The sequence below is a fragment of the Diplotaxodon limnothrissa genome, linkage group LG7 (assembly GCF_057381915.1).
Source record: "Diplotaxodon limnothrissa isolate DT_005_m linkage group LG7, D_limnothrissa_male_GT1.1, whole genome shotgun sequence".
Taxonomy (NCBI): domain Eukaryota; kingdom Metazoa; phylum Chordata; class Actinopteri; order Cichliformes; family Cichlidae; genus Diplotaxodon; species Diplotaxodon limnothrissa.
Genome location: NC_140602.1, coordinates 56,696,418 through 56,720,675, shown reverse-complemented (window position 1 = coordinate 56,720,675; position 24,258 = coordinate 56,696,418). Strand labels below are relative to the sequence as shown.

The 24,258-nt window shown below is 38.6% G+C and overlaps 1 protein-coding gene across 1 annotated transcript; it reads right to left on the bottom strand.

Annotated features, from left to right (window-relative positions):
- Positions 1–835: 835 nt before the first annotated feature.
- On the bottom strand, positions 836–17,576 carry tbca (tubulin cofactor a). The gene is made up of 4 exons (XM_085358482.1): positions 17,449–17,576; positions 7,211–7,316; positions 3,627–3,713; positions 836–1,169 (listed from the first exon to the last, which is right to left on the bottom strand). Exons 1-4 carry the CDS (start codon positions 17,499–17,501, stop codon positions 1,089–1,091), a joined length of 327 nt encoding a protein of 108 aa, XP_085214608.1. The 5' UTR covers positions 17,502–17,576; the 3' UTR covers positions 836–1,088.
- Between the last annotated feature and the right edge of the window lie 6,682 nt (positions 17,577–24,258).

The window sequence follows — 24,258 nt, the reverse complement described above, 5'->3', positions numbered from 1 at the left end:
ATCTGCCATGCCACTATTAGCTTTATTACGTCTGATTAGTGCTTTTATTTTTATAAGCAGTCTACGCGAGTATTTCCGTCCACTTGAACACAGGATTTCGGGTCAGTGTTTTCTCCACGTTACTTTCTCATCCGGCCACGACACGTTCCGAGCTGTCAGCAGCAGCCTGCGTGGGTCCTCCGGTCACACAAACCCGCAGGTGCAGCGCCCCGCCGCCGCATCTCATGCCTCAATTAACGCCGCTGCCCTCTGCACGGACTCGATTAGGCCCGTGATTTATCCGAAAGAAATATAATTATACCTCCAAATAAAATAATCAGCATTGAAGAGCGATTTCCTTAACGAGATGGAGCGGGGTAGATGTCACGGAGTAGCAGCGCCTCATTAGGGCGGTAATGAGACTTTGGGGTGATCCCGATAATTATCGAAATCTGTAAAATAAGGATCAAGTCAAATGTAACCTTAATTTGTCTGGCAATTGAGTTCATTTTTTAGTATGACTATTTAGGAAGGACTCCCTCAGCCTTAATGTAAGGTGTCATTATTTTAGGCCATCTGGGTAATAGATGTAACTGCAGAGGCGACATTACAGGCCTGTTTTGTCATTCATGGCTCACACTAACATTTGTCATATGACTGACAGGGTTACCAAAAGAGCTCTTGCCTTTATTGTAGATATCAAGACACAGTCCATTTCACTGCTGCTAACAGGAATAACAGCACTGTTAATGCCATTAATCTCATTAATCTATGAGATCAACATTAAACTTTCATGTGTTTCTCCCAGTTTCAATGTGTAAACAGTGCATAAAAGGGTCAAACAACACTTAAAGAAAACACTACACTAATCTACTATAATAAACTGAAGGTTTTATAATATTATTGTGGAATTATTTTATTTTTTTCACACAGGAGAAGCGTGATCAAAATGTGGTGGCACGTTAGCAGTAAAGAAAAGAAATAATTACATCAAGAAAAGAGACTTTGAATGGATTCAGTTGGCCTCCACGGTTCCAAACAAGGCCTGACGAAAGGAATGGACATTTAAGCAAGTGAATCTCACAGTGAGAACAGAAATGCATCAGAAATCATCCTTCAAGCTTCACTGAGTCCAATATGCTTCTAGCCTCTTTGTACTCCTCTGATTCAGCCAATTCCTCTTCTGTTTCCTGAAAACACACAAACACACATATAGGTTTTGTTTTAGTGCCATCTACTATACTTCCAAAGAAGGAGTTACAACTGTCTTCACTAGACAAACAGGTTTGTTGTCTTCATATAAAAGCATTCTTGAGGAAATATTTCAAACTGTATCATAATGGTAGGAACCAAATTCATCCAGGAAGGGTTGATATGAGGTAAAACCTGACACTGAAGTGTGTTTGCATTCCTCTGGTAGTCACCACAGTGACAGCACTTCCTAATGACCTGTGATGAGCATGTGCATATGCGTATGCCTGTCTGAAGGGAAGAAAGAAGGGAGGATGAGTAACAGGGAAGGGGACAGGTTGCTAATTTCAGGTTAGCTCCCCCTGCCCAGCATTCAGCTCCCATGTGAGTGACTCACACCTCCAGCTGTCTGACTGTTGCTCTGCATTAATTTCAATGACCCTGAGACATCCATGCTGATGTTTGCCTCTCACCATATCAGCTTAAGTCCTGGAGGGTTTGGCATGCTGTGTGGCTGTATATATACTGTATATATATCTGTATATAAGTGCAAAGTGTGGTGCTTGAGCTTATTCTAATGATCAGTTCATTAAGTCTACACACATTTAAAAGAAAAAACATCTGACTCAACACTGGAATATCCAGGATACCACAATATACTTTAAATTATGTGGCCACAAGTGTCCTGGCATGAAACTGTAGCCAATTGTAGACCTTTCCCACTAGTATGTACTTGAGTCAGCTTGGCATGGCTCGACTTGGATTTTAAGGTCTACCATTAGGTGGGAGTACCTGACACCAGTTACTTTTTTTTGTACCCACTTAGCCAGGGCTCCAAGTGATCTGAGACGATCCGAAAACGTGACATCAACAGACAGCATTCCCCCAATTGGCTAGTCAGTGGCGTCACTTATTGAGTCATGAGAGTCTTCATGAAAATCAAAACCACCATTTTTGAAACCCAGCAACAAGGGAAAAGGCTGCACAAAAAACAACATCCTGGTCCCCAAGTGTGACAAAAAGCCATACACTGAGCAGCAGGTGTACAATCGCCTCGATGTCCACTTTTGTTATGGTGTTTGTGTCGCATACAAATGACATCACAGGACTTTTGGCAGCATTGCTATAAGGACCCTACACACATTAGGTGGTAATGATTGTAATGGAAAACGACCGAAACAGCGTAAAGTCAAGGCAAGCTGAGTAGGTACTAGTGGAAAAGGGCTTTTAGTGTCTGCTAGGCCTCACCCACACAGTGCTAGAGACCAATTGGCAACCCCTGGTCACAAGTGTGCATTCAAATTTGCATTCTCCGATTCACTGGTTGCTGGATGCCGGTAGGTGAAATCAGTTGCCACAAGGTACTGCACTAAAAAACTCCTTATGATTGCTTCTGTCACTAGCAGTCTGTTGCTGTCCTGCGTAATTTGAATGGAATATGCATATGTGTCTGCAAATACTTGCTAACTAACTACTAAACTGTAGTAAAAACTTGAAAAAAGAATAATGCATACTAAAAAAATGACCATTCACCTTCAAAATAAAGTCTCTGGCCCTGTGTGACTGGGGCTTAGCAACCAATTTCAGAGCGACTGCGAGCAACCTTCAGTAAACACTCACAACCAGTAAAGGAAACCTTTTTTTTCCCTAGCAAACTGTGGGTAACTGGTCTCTAGGCATTCCTGCCTGTTGTGACATGGCAGTAAATTTAACAGGAACATTATTACTACTACTACTACTACATCCTTGCTTATTTATGGTACAGCATTAAGGGAACTATGTAGCTTGTTATCACACCAGTAACCATAACCTGATGTTGTCTTTTCCATTATCGTTTTTTTTTCTGTTACATGCTGGTCTCATTGGGAAAGACAACTTTTTAAAGATCTGGCATTAAACTGAAATCCAAACACATTAAAATGGGGATCTTAGGCCTTTTCATTCTTTATTATTAATTATTTTGATTATTAATATTTTAATTATTAACTATTTTAGTGAAATGAAGCCTGACAGGAAGGATGAAGCATGATCCAGGTGTTGATCATGTCTACCAGATGTGAAAAAGGATAGGTATTCGCTAGTACTAATACCATACTATGTTTAGAAAGCAAGAGTATGAGAGTTGTGTGTCTTTCATACAATTATAATTACAAATCTGCATTTTTAATGAAGCTTTACTAAGAAACACATAATTAGTTATTAAATATTGTGATACCTACAAAAGAGAAAAAAAGATTAAAAATAAAACTTGAATGCTGGGGTTAACCATTTTTCTTGATGCTGGAATTTTAAAGTATAATAAGCTGAACATTTTTTTCTTCTACCCACACACGCATGGCATGAAATTCTTTTTCAGGGAGGCCATGAGATATTAGAAGTCCAACTGAATTAATTATCACAATAGCTTGTGTCCTGTTGTTTTATGAAAATTTAGTTCACCTCATGGTGGTACTTACTAGCAGCTGTAGCAGATCTGCGTGTGCTATGGCCAGCCGGCGGTGACAATCTGGGATCATCATTCTGGACTCCTGCAACACCTCCATCTGAAAGCACACAGAGACCGCATCAGTGCCATCACCACCTTTATTAATCCAAAAACCCCTGCCACTGCTCCTATTACCAGCTTTCATTACAGGTCTTCACAAAAGTCAACACATTACTGAACATGTATTTTCCAAGCTTTGACCATTAATTTGAACAGCTAGACAAAGTGTATTCACTGGCTGGATTGTGCTGTAGCTTTACTCCTGGCAGTGACATGCAGGGTGTCCCTCATGCACTCTGCTGTGGTTAACATCTCTCAACAAGCCGGCAGTATGAAAAATGTTATTGAGTTATTGATCGGGCCGGGAGTTGGGCAGCAGGGGACCACCTCGATCTGGCTCCACACCTGGATGAATGAGCCGAGAGCATTGTGATCAGGCGTAAAGAGGTATTACTACGCCTGCAGTGTAACTGTGTTGCAGCCTGGGGTACTTTCACAGCCGCGGCTAATGTGGAATTCCCCCAGCTGGCACCCTAAAGAGCGGAGAAGAGCTGGCTAACACTGTCAGACACAGTCACTCATGACAGATGCTTCCTCAGCTAGGCCTGTGTCGAGCTGGAAAAAGTCAAAACATGGACTCAGTTGCACATGTGTACATTACACGGCTATGCACACTAACAGCCTGCCTGCCTGATGGCGTACAAGTTCATCCAAGTGCCTAAACTGACATACCGAAAAATAGTGGACAAATTGTCAAGTTGGCTGCCATCTAGATGTGACAAGGTAAGCTAGAGTAGGCAAAAGAGTACTGAAACAGAGAAAAGTCACGGTGCCCTCCCGGTTCGGTGGAATGATCCCATCAGCACAGGATAAAGATGACACTTACAGCGTATTGATTCCATTAAAATAAAAACCTGTAATCCATCCTGCCTCAGACCTCTCATCTCCAACCATAATCCATCTGGCCTCCCAATCTCCCCATTTAACACCAACCAAGCCTGCTGCTCAGCCTGAGCTGCCACTCTATGAATGAACAAACAAAACAACACACACACTGAATTTTAATGGAAGCCGTAAACATAATCAGACGTGATATCTGTGGTTCAGTTCCTCCCCGTTTGAATCAAGTTTGGATCCGCATCAGCGAACACTGGCCCAAATAAAGGGCAGTTATATGAAAAACCACGTCCTTCCAACAATCTTGTGTAAGCTGACCATAAAATACTGTAATAGGCAAAACTCATATTTGTCTATATATGAGTAGCAGGCTCTCTTGACAAGATCTTGAAATATTTGTATTATTTACCTTTTTTTCACACTATTTCTTTATCGTTGTGATACTGGAATGAAGCAAAGACATCAAGAGAAGCTGTGAATTTAGTTTCCCCCAGGTATTAAACACACATTAAAGGCAAATTCAGAAATTCATTTAACATTTAAAGCTGATAAACCCCCTCGCTAGCCTACAAAATAAGGGCTATAAAGATCCCATAACGCAACGCTCCGATTTTAAATTATTTTGCCATTTCCTTTTATTTTCTGTACACGGCGGGTAATGATTTGGTTATATATTTTGAGGCATAATTGAAATGTCTCTGTGCTTGCAACACCACATGGAATCATAAAGTTCCATTTGCTTATTTATTTAAAAAAAAACAGCAAACCTGATCACCCTGATCACTTCCACATCCGCAACACACACCAGATTTCCTCGACTAGATCAAAACAGTGATGTAGTGTCATTAACTTTAACTTCAATATTATTTTGTGAAGAAGCAAATGGTAAAAAGCCAAATTTGGCAAGTAGCGCTGGTGGTGGACAACAACTGGGTTCACGGCACAGTGCTATGTGACAAAGTTGAGCTTATGTGCCAAATTTAAAAGAAAATTCTTCTTCTGGCTTTGACATTATAAGCTCTGGACACCATATCTAGAGACTGTTTTCATCAGCAGAGGATTGGTCCAGTCTAACAAAGAAGCAGACCTTGGACCTTGCTGTGGTGAAAGGGTAAATGTGCACATGGAAGAGAACCAGACTTCCAGCTTCCATATCAAAAATGCTAAAAGTGATGCAGTGCTTCACAAGGACAAAACCTTTAAAACTAAACTGGTTTCTATGTTCCTTGACTATGTAGCTTGCAAAGATGACACATTAATATATTTATGTATATATCATTCTGATGTTTGGTGTTTATAAACCATCAAGTGTTTGCCATCTGATTATATACAGTGGTATAATGAAAATGTTTAGAATTATAAGATACAATATCCATTAGGGCTGTGCGATATGACCAAAATCTCATATCCCGATATAAGAATTCTATCGTCCGATAACGATATAAATCACAAAAGTGTAACATTTTCTGTAAATTCTGTGAATCTCGGGCAGCTCGACTTGCGGGAAGTGTTTCCAGCTACGTGTCATGTACCTGGAGTCGAGTGTTTTAACAGATGCATGAAGCTATACATTTTTAGACATAAGTTGTAACGGCCGCCGTTTTCTTTGTGAGTATTTATTACACGGCGCGCTGCGGGGAAAAGCCTGTTCCAACGTTTGAGTCTAAGGTTTATTTTTTAGCACCTGGCGGCTCTTTTTTAATTCTCATCCGTAAATAATCTGCTCTTTCACGTGATTCAGTTTATTTTTGAAAATTCTCAACAGGATCTTGAGCTTTATTGTGAAAGGTTTATGTGGAACATAAACAAGCGGACACGCCATGGTGTTACCGTTGTTGTTGTTGCTAACGACAATGCATAAAAACAGGCGCTTGTCCGTCCGTAGTGTGGTTATATTAAATATAAGAGAAAGAGAGAACTTTAACAAATTAATATAGCCACTACAGTGACCATCAAAACGATGAAAAAAATGTTGCTATGAACAGTTTATTTTGCGACACCACGAAACAAACGATAGCGTAAAATGAAACGATAGACGTTTTTATATTGTCATTCGATATATATCGTTATATCGAACAGCCCTAATATCCATACATGTCTGTGTCATACATAAGTAAAGCAAAAAAAGCTCAAAAACTGCCCACACGACTGTCCATTTTGCTAGCTAACATTAATATTATTATATTATTTGAATTGAATATTTTAAAAGACATAAGAAACATGTTGGAGTGAGAAAATTCCACAACCTGTGTACAGACAAATGATGGAGGGATGCAGGCGCAGTGAGAATGGAGAGCAGGATATGGGCCAGTGATCTGTTAGGGACACTAAATTACCAGCATGTGTCAGTAATTATCAAACTCTTTTAAAGTAACATGATATAATTACATCTGAATCAAGCAAATTACAAAATCACTAATGATTCTCCTCTCAAAACCTAATTCTTCATTATCACTGTGGACTGACCTCATTATATGAACGAAGGGCTACTCGAATTATCAAGACACAATTCACTCCCTAACTATGCGAGAGCAACAACCCTCCCTCACTTTACTGGCTGAGATCAACAGAAGGAACAGGTGGTGATAAATGGATAATTCAAAGGCTTTCAAATTAAGACACATAATTGCTGTACAGCATCAAAGAAGCAAAATGTACCTGTTTCTTGATGACATAATCATCTGCCGCCTCTGTTTTCAGGCGCTCGATCTTCTCTTCCTGCTGCTTCGCTTCAGTTATGTACGCAATCTCCTCCTTGGCCAGCCTGCACAGAAACAAGAAGACGGAAAAGACACGGTTAAAGGCAGCCATACAGTGTTGTTCCATCAAACATAAAACGTAAACGCACAGCCTCTCAGACGGATAATATAGGCTGAACCAAGAAAAGGAGACTGTGATGGTCACTTTTTACAGACAGGGCCATCTATCCTCATTCTCCCCAGCACTCTTGTGACTGAGGAGGACACAGTGAGATCATCTCCCACAGGATGGCAAGAAACACACCTCAATAACACGCAGCAAACACATCACTTCTCCTCACTGCTCTGAAGTGGAGATCAGCCTTAAATAATGCTTTGAAATTCAACTTATCATTTAGACAGCGCTCTAACAGTGGCTAAAATAGGATGCATTTACATGAAAGACATTTTATTTCTGGAAAGGAGCAACACTTCACACTAAATTTAAACCGGATAACAGTTTTTTTTCTTTAATAACTGGCAGTAGCAGATCTAAGCCTGAAAATAATGTGGATGAGAACTATGGTGTTTATATGAGTATATGAGGTTTTATTATTTTTATTCACTTGTTAAAACGGAGTTTATTAAACTCTTTAAAATTGAGATTAAACAGCACAACACTGTCATTCATCTGCAGTCAGATTTGTTTTGTTTTTGGTTTCTTTACAACCATCGGAGAAACATCGGGCTTTTTAGCCTGTACACCAGTGTTAGTGAGCTGCCAGCAATATATTTTAATGTGATATATTTGTTAACTTTTATAGAAAAAAAACTTTAGGGGGCAGTTGATGTCCACGGTCTGGCCTGCTCTAAAACGGAAGAATATATCAATTGTATAACATGCATTTCATTTTGTATCCTCTTATTGTTTTTGCAGCACTTAAACCTTGAACTTATGCATCTTGCAGTCAACAGTATTCACTAATTATATTATTTAACTTCATATATTACAATATATGAATGCGTCACTAGTGAGTGAGATCTGATTCTTATTTAACGATAGTACACAGAATGCAACATCATAAACTTACATACAGGATAACACTGATACAAATGTTAAACTAAACTGAATTTAGATTTAAAATAATAATAATAATAATACTAAATGATTCAATTAAATTTTCTGCCATAATGGCCAAAGGGATTCAAAAGCCCAAGTTCACATTTGTCTTGTGCACTGAAAATAAAGAAATTAATATATATACACACTTCTCAGTCACAGAGCAAAAATCGCAAATCGTCATTTTTGAGAAGGCTGACCAACAAACACAGAATTTTCTTTGTAATCATCAAATATTTTGTTCATCTCTAATCTATATACGCACATAAATGTAGCTCTGTCTGGAAACTTCCAGCATTCTGCATGGAATAAATGGAAAAGCTGTGGGGGTTCAATGCCGGGAGGGTTTATTTTCAATGTGAAGAAAAAGCAATACAGCTTACATGAGAGCAACAAGTCAGTCAACTTCCTTTGCATATCTAATAGCAATAAATGATTTCGCCTAATCTACCTAGTGATGATATATGAACGCATGAAACTGCATTACTTCGTTACATTTGGCTGGTTCTTTTTAAAATGATTTAACTCTCTCCTTTACATACATAGGGAAAATGGGTAATAGAAACGGAAAGCTAACTAAAGAATTTTAAAAATTCTAAAATTGAGTAATCCCAGTGGATTTCCAATCTTCTAACAAAGGCTTTGGAAAATCGAGCCTGTGGCAGACGAATTTGGACAATTACAGATCTTTTTGTGTTTTGATTTTTACTGCAGAGAGGAAAGCCTCTGAAAACACATTTAGATTTCATTCTTTATTTAAAAATATTAATAGTAGGTCTCTGCCCTGAATTCATCTAAAGATCATATTACATCATACATATTACTTTTATCAATACACTTTTGAAATGTGCAAAGTAGGACATTATATCATGTCACTCATGTCTTTTGTGTTAGCATGTCACAGAAAAACACACAGAAATCAGCGTAACCTGCATACTGCCATCCAGCTCACATCCTATCAACATGATTATCTGGCTCCTTTATCCACCTTTATTGTCTTCGACACACACACACACACACACACACACACACACACACACACACACACACACACACACACACACACACACACACACACACACACACTCCCAGAAGCTACTAGTTCTTTTTTAGACATTAATTGATCATCAATTCAATCCCTAATTTAGACCAAGTCAGGTGGTAAATGGGCCTCTTTTTCTTGATTATTAGTGAAAATAGGCTTGAGTACATTGATAAATTCTGATTATTTATCAATTACGGCCCAAATGGAACTAAATCTCTTAAATAGATTCCGACCCTGATTGGCATAATGGAGTTTGAAAATATAGCTATTGATAATGATTTCCAACTAACAGTCTTTTTCCGGCTGCGCCTGCTGGAGGGACTGACAACACAAATTTCATTTTTCATAAAATCAGCTGTGTGTGTGTAAGTGAGTAATCCTTCATTAGTCAGTCACATTACTGGAGACCCTTCCCTACGCGTTGCACTGCTCTTTGCCTAGCCAAGGAAGCCAATAGCACTCTGTCATATTTTACATCAATTACCACTCATTCTAATACGGTTCCATCAGGAAGCTTTTAAACAGGCACCGTATGCAATAGCAGATCCTGTCTTTCACTCTCATGCTTAATGTAGAATGAGTTATGTCACCTGTTAAGAGTCAAAGAAGGTGGCAAAGAGAGGAGAAACGATGGAGGTAGGAAGGCTGAAATAATTTGAATAAAACTGAAGGACAGTCTAATAACAAAATGTCCATTCCTCCCCTTTCCAGTCCTGATGTTAATTTCTTATTTCTCCCAGACTTGGAGCGCTGTGCGAATAAGGGGTGGGGTCGTGGCTGGTTTTAAATAGACCTGCCACCTCAGGCTTAATGGAAAAGGCAGCTCTCTGGAAAATAGAAAAAAAAAAAGGAATTAGAAGCCAGCCGACACACACATTCGGTCGCCTGCTCTAGCACTGTATTTTTGAGCTGCGATGTAGTCTGCGCTGGGACCGGAATGACAAAGGCAAATTACTGTTGTCATTTTATTAAGGGCATCCGCCTCGCTAGGGCAGAAAGGCACTGACTGGAATGTGCAGAAGCCACTGGAAATAGGCCTGGCTAAAAGAGCAGGCAGGTTTCCTCTAAAGTCGTACATATAAATGTATGTGTGTGTGTGTGTGTGTGTGTATACTTGAGAGTGTGAGAGAGAGAGAGAGAGAGAGAGAGAGAGAGAGAGAGAGAGAGAGAGAGAGAGAGAGAGAGAGAGAGAGGGTAGAGGAAGTGAAAAAGCTGGGAACAGAGGCAAAAAGGAGACTATAAGAGAAGGACACAACACAGAGCAATGACACTCTACACTTAAACAGTTTGATAAAAGGTTCATGTCAACGTACAGCTGTTGGCCTTGAGGGAGTAAGATTTTAAATCTTATCTTTTGTTCAAATAATATACTCAACTTAAAAACCTCAGAAGAGAAAGCAGGGATGATACTGGCTAATAAAATACTGCACCCTTGCATTGTTGTTTTTCCTATACTGACCACTCCTGGACACTCTGTGACATTATCCTCTCTGGGATGTCCAGCCTCCATCATTACCACCGGGGAGCCTGTTGGTAATCTGACCCTCATCAAAGTGCAATCGATAGCGTATTACACAAACAGCACTGACAGGAGGGAATTAGAGGTCTGCCTGATTGACGATAGGTACACTCAAACCATCCCACAGACAACTGAGCCCATTATCTCAAGAATCCTCATAATGTCTACAACATTTTCTATTCCAGCATGGTAAATTTGGCCGTTGTACAAATGTGGAGCCAAGCTCGAAGTAGATGCCAACTCTTTTAGTAGGACAGCTTAGACTAGTTAATGAGTTTGCAGGTCCTACATCAAAAGGCCCATATCAATCTATCTAGAAGTGAAGCGAACACTAAACCATTATAGATGAGCAGTGTTTGCCTACAGACAGGATTTACAGTTTGGAAAAGAGAAAGAATAAAGATGGAATATGTTCATTAGAAAATTTGGAAAACTAGGCAAACAATGAAGAAACAAATGGGACGAAACAGCTACTGTACACCCAGTTGTACCGTTAAAGTTAAAAAGCAATACAAGATGTCTGAACTTGCCAGGAGTTTGTGCAACTAGCCAACTTGATGTTAAACATTGATGCCGTTGTTAACTGCCGCCAGAAATACAAGTCGGTTAAACCTATTATAGTTATTTTAATAATGTAAAACTGCAATTACTGGTTCATGAAGCTCCTAAAATACACAAAATGTTTGTTTTGCCATTATTTAACTTTGTCCATTTAAGATATTCTGTGCTTTTAAATTATTTTTTTCAGTTTTTATACTACCGTAATTGTCGGGCTATAAGCTGCTACTTTTTGCACAAGCTTTGAACCCTGCGGCTTTTAGTCAGGTGCAGCTTTTCCATGGATTGTCCATGATTTTTGTGATATCGTAAGACGATTTGTTTTGTTTGTTCCGCTGTTGTACGGCACTACGTTGCCTGGCGGAAGGGCATGTGATCAGACACACAGTATCGGGGTTCAAGAGTGGTATGTTGGTCACATGTCCATCTGCCAGGCAACATAGTGCCGTACAAGTAGCGCAAAAAACAAACTTCAAAGTAGCGCTACGCGTACAGCGGGAGGTGTGGATGACTAGCGGCGATAAACTTGCGAAAAGCAAGTTATGCTCAACTCCACCAGTGGAATCTGACAGCGTGGAAAAGTGTGAAAACATCCATGATCACCAACGGATTTCGAAGGGCTGGACTGCTGCATGATGGAGAGGAGGACACCACCACGGCCCTTCTGAGGGTGTTCGACTCTGACACTGACAACGAGGATTTCTTTGGTTTTGAAAGTGACAACGAAGGAAAGGAGCTGAGAGTAGATGACGAAGCCATCCTGAGCCTGTTCGTATCCGACACTGGAGAAGAGGACTTTGGTGGTTTTAGTGCGCAGGAAGATGGTGGTGAATGACTGACTTTTCTTCTTGTTAAAGCCGTGTCACTGCACCTGAGCCTAAAAGGTAGTCCGAATCTATTTTTCTGGTGTGCTGCAGGTTATTCTTATGTAGGGCTGCTCGATTATGGCAAAAATGATAATCACGATTATTTTCACTGAAATTGAGATCACGATTATTTGACGATATTTATTTAACCCTTTAAGACCTACTATAGAACCAAGTCCACCAGAGCTTATATTATTTTTTTACATGTTGTAGTGCCATTTGTGGGAGCATTTCAAGTTGCTATACATCAATACAACTGTTATAGCCCATATTTTAATAATATGTATGCATTAAGTCCATAGTAATTACATAAATTGCAAAAAAGTGCAATAAACTACAAAAAAAATTGAAAATTGCTTTTTTTTTGTTTACATATATTTTTACTTGGAGAAATTTAAGAGGTTTATCCCTCAAAACTTTAAATACAATAAAGTTGCAAAAAATAGTTTCCCACCACAGGAAATTTATTTTGAGTGTCTTCATAGTTTTATTTTGGAGATACAGCAATTTTTATATACTGCAGGAAAAACAAAAAACAATCCTATGATGCAAATTTGCAAAGAAAACAGCATGTGCATCATTTCACTGTGGGAAGTGTTACGAACAGCTGATAGGAACGGCAAAGCGTGTTTCTGCAATATTATGTTTTTGTTCCTGCAAGCGCTTTTTATGCAATTTTTGCAAAGCTATATGTGGAACGAAACCGTGACCGAGGACAAGCTGATGGCATAAGATGTAAGTACAACTCCTCCGGTTTCATATGCAAAACAAATTATTGCGCTACGGTTCAGGTTCTACAGGGATTTAAAAATAGTTACGCAAAACGGAGCGTGCTGCTCTGACCGGCTTTAAAGGGTTAACAATGACTTTAAAAAAATAATATAAAATAGTGTGCAACACCACTGAAGTTTTTTTTTTTTAAACTCTTTTCAACCAACGGCAGTCACTCTCCAAATAACTTCTGCTTAGCTTTCCGAGCTTCCCTCGGGTCCTCTTAATCAGCGGTCTCCAACCTTTTTTGCGCCACGGACCGGTTTATGCCCGACAATATTTTCACGGACCGGCCTTTAAGGTGTCGCGGATAAATGAGGGAGGGGCTAATAATCGGCTCAGTCATTTTTAATGATCGTTGAAAGCCCAGATCGTAATCGTGATTAAAATTCGATTAATTGAGCAGCCCTATTGTTATGTACTACATTTGTTACTCATTTATGAAGCACAGTACATGTTTCGTACTTGTAATTACCGCTACTTGTACATATACTTAAAAAGTTATGCAAATATGTACCCATAACTTGTTTTTCAAAATATTAATAAAAGGGGTGTGTCTCCAAACAGCCATCTCTTTCCTGACAATTCGCTTTGTGCATATTCTCGTACATATGGTAAGTCAACATTGAAACACCTGCAGCTTTTAGTCAGGTGCGGCTAATGTATGTACAAAACAGGATTTTCCCCTGATTTTAGCTTGTGCGGCTAATATTCAGGTGCGCTTTGTAGTCCGGGAAATACGGTAGTTAACTAGCCTAATTTTTTTCTGTCATTTAAACAACTCAAATCACAAACCAGAAACATCCCTAAGTTCTTTTTTTATGAATACTATTTCAAATTTTCCTGAAAATGCTTGATCTCCAATTTAATTGCATTTGAAAGGTGAGTCTATTATCTAGCCTGTCCTCACTGATTGTCATACATTAGAAGACATTAGATATTCATCAGCCGTTTGCAACATAATTTAACAGCATAACAAACATCTCTCTACACCAAGCCCAAACAGAAACTCTACATTAAAGCCACAAGGGCTAAGTTTATTGCAGGGCGTGTAATACAGGATATCTGTTTAAGGAAGGTGTAACTGTGAACTGGAATATGTCCTGGTTGCACTGCACACAGAACAGTTTAGTGGTGCTCACATCTATTTTAAAGAAAAACGTTTAATCTAATTGTAAAGAACTTTTCTCTTGTAAGGTTTCTTTTCTTTAGGAGTGAAAGAAGCCTTCTATGTCAACTGCGAACGACCATCTTTGAACAGAGGTGGTGGCTTATGACACCAACTGTCTGCCATCTATAATCCAGTTCTGAGATCCCTTCCCAGATGCCTTAACGCCCACTCACATCCTGGGCCATCTGACCTCAGTAAATTACACGATAGGGTGATTGCGACCTAGGGCTGTGCGATATGACCAAAATCTCATATCCCGATATAAGACATCTATCATCCCGATAACGATATAAATCACAAAAAATTAAAGTTTTCTGTAAATTCTGTGAATCTCGGGCAGCTCGACTTGCATGAAGTGTTTTCAGCTGGGCGTCGTGTACCTGGAGTTATGACTTTTAGCCGATCCATGAAGCGATACATTTTTAGACATAAGTTGTAAAGGCCGCCGTTTTCTTTGTGAATATTTATTACACGGCGTGCTGCGGGGAAAAGCCTGTTCTAACGTTTGAGTCTAAGGTTTATTTTTTAGCACCTAACGCCTCTTTTTTGCTTCTCATCCGTAAACACTGCATACTCTTTCACAGGATTTAGTTTATTTTGAAAAGTCTCAACAGGATCTTGAGCTTTATTGTGAAAGGTTAATATGCAAAACAAACAAGCGGACGGCGGAACCACGCCATTGTTCTACTGTCGTGGTTGCTAATGGAAATGCGTAAAAACAGTCGCTTGTCCATCCGTAGTGTGGTCATATTAAATATAAGAGAAAAAGAGAACTTTAACAAATTAATATAACCACTACAGTGACCATCAAAACGATGAAAAAATATTGCCGTAAACATTATATTTTGCCACACTACGAAACAAACGATAGTGTAAAATGAAACGATAGACGTTTTTATATCGTCACCCGATATATATCGTTATATCGAACAGCCCTATTGTGACCTACACCCGTCTTCACACCTTCGCTCGTGTGATTAGGCAGAGGATCATTAGGGGATCCATTGTCCCTCTTGGGGGGGGAGAGACACTCTCACAGGGCTTAAACCTGGGACTCTCCACAATTTGACCCTAGAACTGAAGAAGCTTCTCGGATAAGAGGTGAAACGTCTTCAAGCAACTTAAAGAAGTCCAGACGCCTTTCTTTCCAAGCTCCTTAGACTACGATGACCTGGATGACTGAGAACATCCACAGACAAACACAGTGCACAAATCACATGACTTCACTGTCAGTACCACTGCCCTCCAGTGTACTGTGTGATCGTGAAGAACTAAGCAAACAACTTACTTACATGTTTTATGAATTTAAAAAAAATAATCATTTAAATGATGCTTGATGCGGATTAGGGGTCAGGGTTAGGTAGGTACAAACTTTATTTACAACATCAAACCAGGTTTTAACTTCTTAAACTCCATCAGGCAACCAGCTACAGTTAGGTTTAGAGTTACATTTAAGGCCTAGTCACACATGGCCTTGGGTCAGTTGGCAACTGCTTGAGAATCACCAGTCGCTAGGGAAAAATGTGTACTCTCCTGGCAGGTTATGGTTACTGGCAGTCACTGTGAAAAAGACTGCCAAAGCCTCAGTCACACTGGGCTGGAGACCGGTCAGTTATGCCCTGTTAGCCACCACCTGCTGGGAAAAATGTGTATTCCCCGGCAGGCTGGTGAGTGGTTGCATGAGGCTGCCTGCGATCACTGAAACTGGTCGCAAGAAAAGCTACAAGGTCCTGTGGCAACTGCTAAAAGATGACTCTGGTTACTCATAGATTGAATGGAAGATCCTAACTTGCCAACGTCTTCCATGCAAAGTATAGTGCAAACTATGGGCAACCACAGCAAGATGCTTGCAACCAAAGCAATCACAACAAGGTTTTCAATGTAGCACCCTCTTAGCGACCAATTTCACCCACCAACAGCCAGTAATCACCAGGAACACTCACTGAAAGGTTTGCAAATACATATTTTTCCAGAGTGATCAAAGGTTGCCAGCTGGCTACCAACTAGTCCCTATGCCAGTAGGATTTAACTCCTTCCAGTTGTTCTCCATTTGTGTAGCTTATAACTTTCACATAGCAACTTTCAGTAGGAATTGTACCGACTCAACCTAAATTACCCAACACTCTGGGTACAAACTGCGTATGAATAAAAATCCACAACCTGAAAAAACGGTTTCTTGAACCAGCCCCCCCACCAAAAAAATGTTTAACAACAGTTTTTATTAAACCAGTTATGATCATCTACCAATTTAAGGAAGCCTGGAGTCCAAAGTACATATGCAGCAGTACTTTAGTGCAGTGAAGGTGCACTGGCCTGTATTATTCATTAACTAGTTGTCATTTTTTTTACTCCTCATTATAATATGTACGTGTCAAGACTGTGTTGTCATCCCTGCCTGCCTGTAACAATTCTGACCCCAAAATGGGATGCAAGTATTTGCAAAATCTCACCCCAAGTCCATCTCACCTTAACATGGTACCAATGCGGAGCTACGTAGCTTACTCAGCAGGTGCTTCCCACACCCGCAGAGTTTAATGATAATAATAATATAACGGTGCTTCTACGTTGGGCTGTTTCATGCAGCAGCTCCAATTAGCAAAGATGAGGGAGTTTCCACTGAAAATTTTTTTATAATGACAATTAAAATTAATGTTATGTTGCGATAACTTAAGTTTACGAACTTGAGTTCGAGTGACCCAGTTGATATCAGCACGTGGAAGTTTTAAAATGCAGCCAGAAAATGGACACTTTATTTGATCAGCAGTGTGTTAGCTACCTAGCTAACATTAGGGATCAGTCGACCACCACTTTGAATTGAGCTGAATTACACACACTACAATTATGATACAGCGCTATGGTTGAACAAACAGTGAACTCTAACCCCCACATTATAACTATTAGCTACTCAGGGTTAAGCGACGGTAAGAAATAGCCGCTTTGAACAGAATACACTTTCTTGTCATTCAAGCCGCTAGCTATAGGCCGCGCCCCAACACCGCACTAAAGTTAAAATGTGGTTGGTAACACATTTCGACCTGCGGCGTAGGTTTTCGCCTGGCCGCCCGGCTAACTTAGTTAGCTCAAAAACGCCGACCTCACGTTAGCATCTATAAGTAGCTTGCATAACATACGAAATACTAGTTAAGTTAAACGAAGAGCCAGCCTTACCGTTTAACAATACCAGTTTTAATCTTAATCTGCCGTGTTCTTGGATCTGCCATGGCTGTAGATGCAATGTATTACTGGGAAGTAACGTGTTGTCGCTAGCTTACTGTGTTAACGGTGTGCAGGTGGAAGTGGAAGGAAGGATAATGAGCTGCTGGCAGATAAATCGATCGTTAGAGAAGCTCATTGTCGAGTTTTCTGGTCTGAATGACAGATCTGGTAGGTAATACAGTTTCGTGAGTGTGTTTCTCTGGTTCTTGTGCATGCTTTTGCTATTTTTCTTCAAATTACACCTCGATAAACCGAAATCATAAAATGACGAAAATAAATAAATACTGTGGTGGTTAAGTTAATTAAATCAGGAGCAATTACGGAGACTGGGAGCTCTATGTTATATGTAGTTGGTTTTCCACAAAGTCTGATAATTGTTGTAAAAGACAGCTAGCCCATTTCAGCTACCTGCTCATCAGTGATCCCAAATTTGGGGTAAAGTAAGGTTACCTCATGAAGCTGTAACAAAGGAATTAATGGCCAACTACTGCCCCTCTAGATAAGAGAAATCAGCTGAGATACTCTGGGTAAGGAAATGAAGATATCTGTCAGCATCACTTTGTGGGCATCAATACTATGTAAGCACCAAAATATGAGTATCTAAGCCAGTCAGAGCTACATCTGTAGTTATATGATTGGTAGGGATTGCGAAGAAAAGGATCATTTGAAATGTTGACCTGATGCCTTTTTTTTTCAGGAAAGAAAAACTAAACATATTCAACTGTCTAAAGTAAAGTAGCTTTGTTGTGTGTCTGCATAGGTAGTGCTGCGGCATTGAAGAAAACTGAAGACATTTCCAGGAAACATTTATACATAACAGGAACAGTACAGGGTAACTAATATGAAAGATCCCTCTCTTCCATTAAGCTTGGCCTTGTACTCCAAGTTTGCAAGCCTAACCTAAGCCTTCGATACTAAAAGGGACCAAAGCATTTGGTTACACTAATACCAATTAACAATGTTAGTTACAATTACACATGAGCCTCTCAATATACAACAAATAAATATTTTGGGTAACTTTAAAAACCTAATCTAAAAGAAAAACAAAACAAAAAAACACCCAAACTAATCAACCATCACTGTTTGATTGGTGTGAGTTTAATATTATGAAGATTTAAATATTTCATTATATATGTAATATTTCATTATAATTTAATAATATGGAGACTTTTGGAAATATCTCACATGTACAATTTATTGGTACTTGAATACTTGCATTTGATGTTTTATATTGTGCCAAATCACAGTAAGCTAAAGACCCCACAATAAATCGCTCTTATATAGCACATTTCTACTCTACGTGAGCACTCAAAACTTTATACAACGTATCTCATTCACCCTGTCATACAAGCACTTTTTTCCATGCTTGAGTACTTTTTATCTGACATACACACACATTCAGACCCAGATGTATCGGAGAGCAACTTGGGGTTAGTATCTTGCCCAAGGATATTTGACATGCATGCTGGAGCAGCCACCAATTGAACAATATTGGTAGATGGCCTGCTCTGCATCCTGAGCTACAGCCAGAAGGTAAAGAAAACCCCAACAATCAAATGACCCCCTTTGTGTAAGCACTAGGCAATAGTTCGAAGAAAAAACTCCCGTTTAACAGGAAGAAACCTCCAGCATAACCAGGCTCACCTGCCATGACCTGTTGTGGTTGATGGGGGAAGACAGGACAAAAGACACTGTCTAAAAGAGCCAAATGTTAATAATAACTAATGATGCAATTCAGAGTTGTGTATAAACACAGTGAATGAAAAAGGCGAGTGAAGAAGAAACAATTGAATAGAACTCAACTGAATTTAATTGAACTGAATGGAATTGAATAGAGAATAAGACTCTAATAATCTAATGATGTCAGATTATAGATTTGCATGGATTAATGCATCTTCTTTTTCTAAAGCAAAAGAAAGAAATGTCCATAATATTATTCCTTGCTATTTTTCACAAGATTTGTATATTTAGTTTCTTTAAGAATTAAACTGTGTATACACAAATATTGTGTGTGTAAGTTAAGGTTTATAAGCCTCAAAATCAGCCTTTTTTTATTTACCCAATAGATCACTTAAATGATACGATTGACATGCCTTATAAAGCTGTGTTACAAAGACACAAAATTCAATATCATTTGAATCTTTGTGTATTTAATATTGATTTGTGTGATCTATAACAAAATGAATCAATTTCACAGTACTTTACATGGCTGCCTGTATCAAAATATATATATTTATATACTAGAGACCTCAGCTTTCCCAATAACATTAAGGGTTTACAATATTCTTGCACATTAAAAGCTTTGGAACAGCAGCACACTTGTGAAGTTAGTGCTGGGAAAGGAGTACAACTTCTTTTATTTGAGCAAGAGAAAAAGTTTCCACCTGTGAGACCCACTCTCACAAAATGCAAAAAGACACCTAATGTCCCGCATTATCCATAAAAGAGAAACTGTGCTAAATAAAGCTTCAGTAGTCTTGTTTTTCATGCACTAGGGTGAATTTAATTGAATCTTGTCACTGATAGAATTATGCACACAAGCATAATTTAAGTAAGAAACATTCAGAATAAAGTGAAATAAAAGGAAACAGGGCCACACAACAGATTGTTGTATGTATCAGGTCAAATTGGATTAGAGGCAGTAATCAGGTTTGCAGTGATGGTGTTGTGTCTCATAATGCAATTCCACTTCATCTAATAAATCCCAGTTTTGGGTCATATAGATCTTTTAATGTGCACATACTCAAATTATGTAGAAATTCAAACATACAGTACTGTGAAAAACTCTTGAGCCACCCTTGATTTCATTATATTTTGCTTGGAAAGTAGTAAAGTAAAGGTGGTAATCTAGGTACAGACTTAAATGGAAATACGAGGCGAAAAAAAAAAACCCCAGAGTTATTACAATTCAGTCTGAAATATCTTAGGTAAGCTTTCTTGTAATTTCTTGAAGTAATCTTCAGGAATAATTCTCCAGGCTTATTGAAGCTCTTCTTTGGATGTTGGCTAGAAGACAGAAGGCCTTAGATGCTCACTAAAGATGTTTTTACCACTGATTTTCAGTCCTGTGCTCGTGTAGTTAGGCATATCTCAGCCTTTTCTCTCTGTTTGCTTTTCTTAAGAATGGCTTCTCGACAGCCACCCTTCCACTGAGACCATTTCTGATGAGGCTAAGGTAGATGGATCAACTGAAGGGTCAGATGCATCTCTTAGGTCCTGTGTCAGGTCTATGCTATATTTTTTCCTATTTTTTAAGGATGTAACTTTCAGATCTGTATATCTGATGCAGATATCTTTTAAGCCTGATGCTTCTTCTTTTGTCTAGTTTCCTCAAAATGTTTAGTGCTAGTGCCTAAAGGTATATATAAAATTACTTCTCTGCTAAGTTGTCAATTACGTGTGTAGACACAACACTGGTTGACTCCTTGAGTTAGGAGCCTCTTTTAAGCTTGAACGATTCATAATCATTCAACAAACAAAGAAAAATATTAGTCTGAAGTCTGCAGTCAGATTCAAGGAATGGCTTGAAAATGAGTGAACAGGCAGCCAACGTCCAAAGAAAAACTTTATTATTATTATGGTACAGTTCTCTTAAATGTAATAATTTTGCTTTGTTTACATTTGAATTCAAGACTTTTACTTGTTACAATGGAATATTTTTTACCTTAGCATAAAGTAAATGTGATACCATTTACCATTTAATTGTTGTAGGCAGTAGGCTAGGGGTGGTGTTGTTTCTTGTAAAGCAATTTGCCTTTATTCAATATACAATATCTATTTTTTAATTTGGTTGTTAGTTTGTTTTTTATATATCCTGCCTCAAAATATGTATAAGTGGATAAAATCTACATGCTGTGTTGACTTACGGCACTAATATTTGTGCTGCCAAAAATCTGCAGACTTAGTTTATATGTGATTACATTTGATACTCTACCACCTGAACTTAAGATTTTCATTTAGATGTGGCACTTTTAAACCCTGGCACATGGTGACTCATTAATCACTGCACATGCTCAGTCCCCAAAATATGATAAAATAAACATATTGCTATACAACCAAATGTGAAACCAAACATAGTTTAACCACAGCTAAACTAACATGGTAAAGGTAAGTTATTTGATACTTTTACATAGCAGTGTTTAATATATGATTACAAATATGATAATTATGTTAAAACACGCTAATTAAGTGGAATTTGCTTGTACTTGAATACTTGCATATGACACTTCCTACTGCATTTATAGTACAAAAAACCCAGCATCATATGAAAAATAATTCATTACTATGGTATTATTATTATTATCATCATTGGATTATTAATGATTAATCAATATAGAATTTATTTTAATTGAAGACTTGTGCTAGTAATGTAGTGATTTACCTCCATGTTTCCCTACTATATAAAAAGTAGTGTGAATACTATTTCCACTGCTTGTGTAGATGTTTTCAAAGCTCTCTTGTTGAGCAGCACTAATGGGGCAAGACAGGGATTCTCTTCCAATACAAAATCATTATAATTAGTTATTCTTAAATTGTACTATACCAAGGCTAAATCGGTTAGCATAAGAGGGTAGAGAGTGTTTCATTTTCTCTGCAACCAGATCGATCTAATGATGCTAAATTGGAGATCTGCCATGGATGTCTTTTTTTTTTCTTCTAAGCTAAAGATATAATCTCCTGTAGTATATATTATTCCCTCGTCTTCCCGAGTAAACATGAATAAAAGATGATGGGTGTTCCTTCAGCAGCGGAGGAGAAATCCTTTACTGGGCAAAGCTGCTGTGATTGCATTTGAGTGGTGGGAAAACCCCGGGCTCCTTCCCTACAGCTTCATGGCCGTTGATTATTGGTATTTTCCGAGTTTTCCAAACTAATAAGTGGCACTATCAAGCATTTGGAGGCGCCGTGAGACTACAGACGGGCTGCTAGACTTAATTGATATTGAGCGAGGCACTGGTAGGCGCGGACGGGGCCGCTGCTGGGTAATTTGCAGTTTAATCAGCGTTTGTAATGAGAGCCGCTGATTAGCGCGGGGTGGAAATAAAAGAGAGTTACAAGGAACGTCTGTCAGAGTCCGGTGATAATTCACGACTAATTGTAATGATTAGAGCAAACTGGATGACTTTGGAGTTTTCTAAATGTGTTGCCTTGCCTGTGCGCATGTCTCTCTGCGCCCTTGTACTCTTTATATTTTAAATCAGAGTATGCGCGCACATTTTCTCCAACTGGCTTTAAAAAATCGAAAAATCCCAAATTTAATGCTGGCGGTTTTTTTCTATAAGAAACAGTTTGTGAAAGCGTGTGTGTGTGTGTGTGTGTGTGTGTGTGTGTGTGTGTGTGTGTGTGTGTGTGTAAATCGCAGAGATTTGATTATCAAACAAAACATCACATTTGTAAGAGGGGAGGGGACGTCGATGACGGACTCCGCTGCCGTGAGGGTGGAATGTATTCCTCGAGACGCGCTTCGGCCACTGCTGGAATAGCAAATGCGAAATTAGTGAGAAATGTGCGCATGAACGCTGTCAGTCAATTAGCGACAAGCGAGAGGAAGAGCTGGTATTCTCATAGTGAACATTTGTCCGGAGAGTACACACACACACCCTCCATCTCAGAAGCTTTATGTGATTTTCTCTGTATTTTAATAAAGTTGGAGAAATAACCTCTGTGGCCGTGATGACAAAAGACAATTGTTTTGTATTGGCTGTTTGCATCTCCTAGACCTACATTAGTGAAATGTGATTTTTTTTTCTTTTCCCACAGACCTTAAAGTGCTATTTCACTCAAATTAAGCAAACCCTGCCACTAGTGACATCTAGGCATGCAAGATTCATTTGTCAGATATCCATTACCCAAATTTGTATCTCTGCCCTTTGTATAATGTGTCATTATACAAAAAGCACAGATTTTTTGTTATATATATATTTTTTGTTTATTTAAAATCTATAATGTAACTAACCACGATGTAGTGCAGTCAAAGTTACTTCAGAATTTGTTTAATTCTCAAACACAGTGCAAGCACATGAAAAGTATTCTCACTCGAGTGACCTTATTACTCAAAACTACACATATAGCAATGGCAGTTTTAATGATATAGCACATTTAATGATACTTAAATTCAATGCATTTAGCACAGAAAATAAAAACATAAAAACCTATGTAGGTTTATAATAGGTTTACAAATAAACTAATTAAAATATTTTAAAAATGATTGTTCAACAATAGCTATGGGGAAATAAAGCCTTTCTGTGATGGTAAAACCCAAAAAAGGTTGTTTGTTTGTTTGTTTGTTTGTTTGTTTAAAAAAACACACTCAAAGAAAAATGTGTAGAACAGCTGTATCTCAAGCTACAATTTTTCCATATGTATATATATGAATGTGTGTGTATGATGGGCTTAATTTTTTTATGCATGAGTTTGTGTTGAGTTTGTGCCAAAAATAAGGACAATATGTGTCGCAAAATATCAATAAGGCTGGACGTCATACTTCCTCCTGCATTATGTTATTGATGCACTAGTGCCAGATATCAATATTTGTATCCAATCATACCATTGCTGTAAACAGATTTTCTTTCTGACTGACCAGAGTCACTACATCTTGACTCTTCAAATAATTGAGGGTAAAGTATCAGTCCAGCTTCTCACCTGTAATTTCACAGTGTCGATACGGCTGACAGTGAGGGGATGCAAATCAAACAGCAAATTAGTTGAACTGGACTAATATTTAAATATAATAATAAAGAAAACAGCCACACATCAACAAAA

Excerpts from the sequence above, each read along its gene's own strand:
- tbca (XM_085358482.1), bottom strand. The coding sequence starts at position 17,501 with ATGGCAGATCCAAGAACACGGCAGATTAAGATTAAAACTGGTATTGTT. Across the intron at positions 7,317-17,448 it reads AAAACTGGTATTGTTAAACG|GCTGGCCAAGGAGGAGATTG; the intron begins GTAAGGCTGGCT and ends GTTTCTGTGCAG. Across the intron at positions 3,714-7,210 it reads ATTATGTCATCAAGAAACAG|ATGGAGGTGTTGCAGGAGTC; the intron begins GTACATTTTGCT and ends GTGTGCTTTCAG.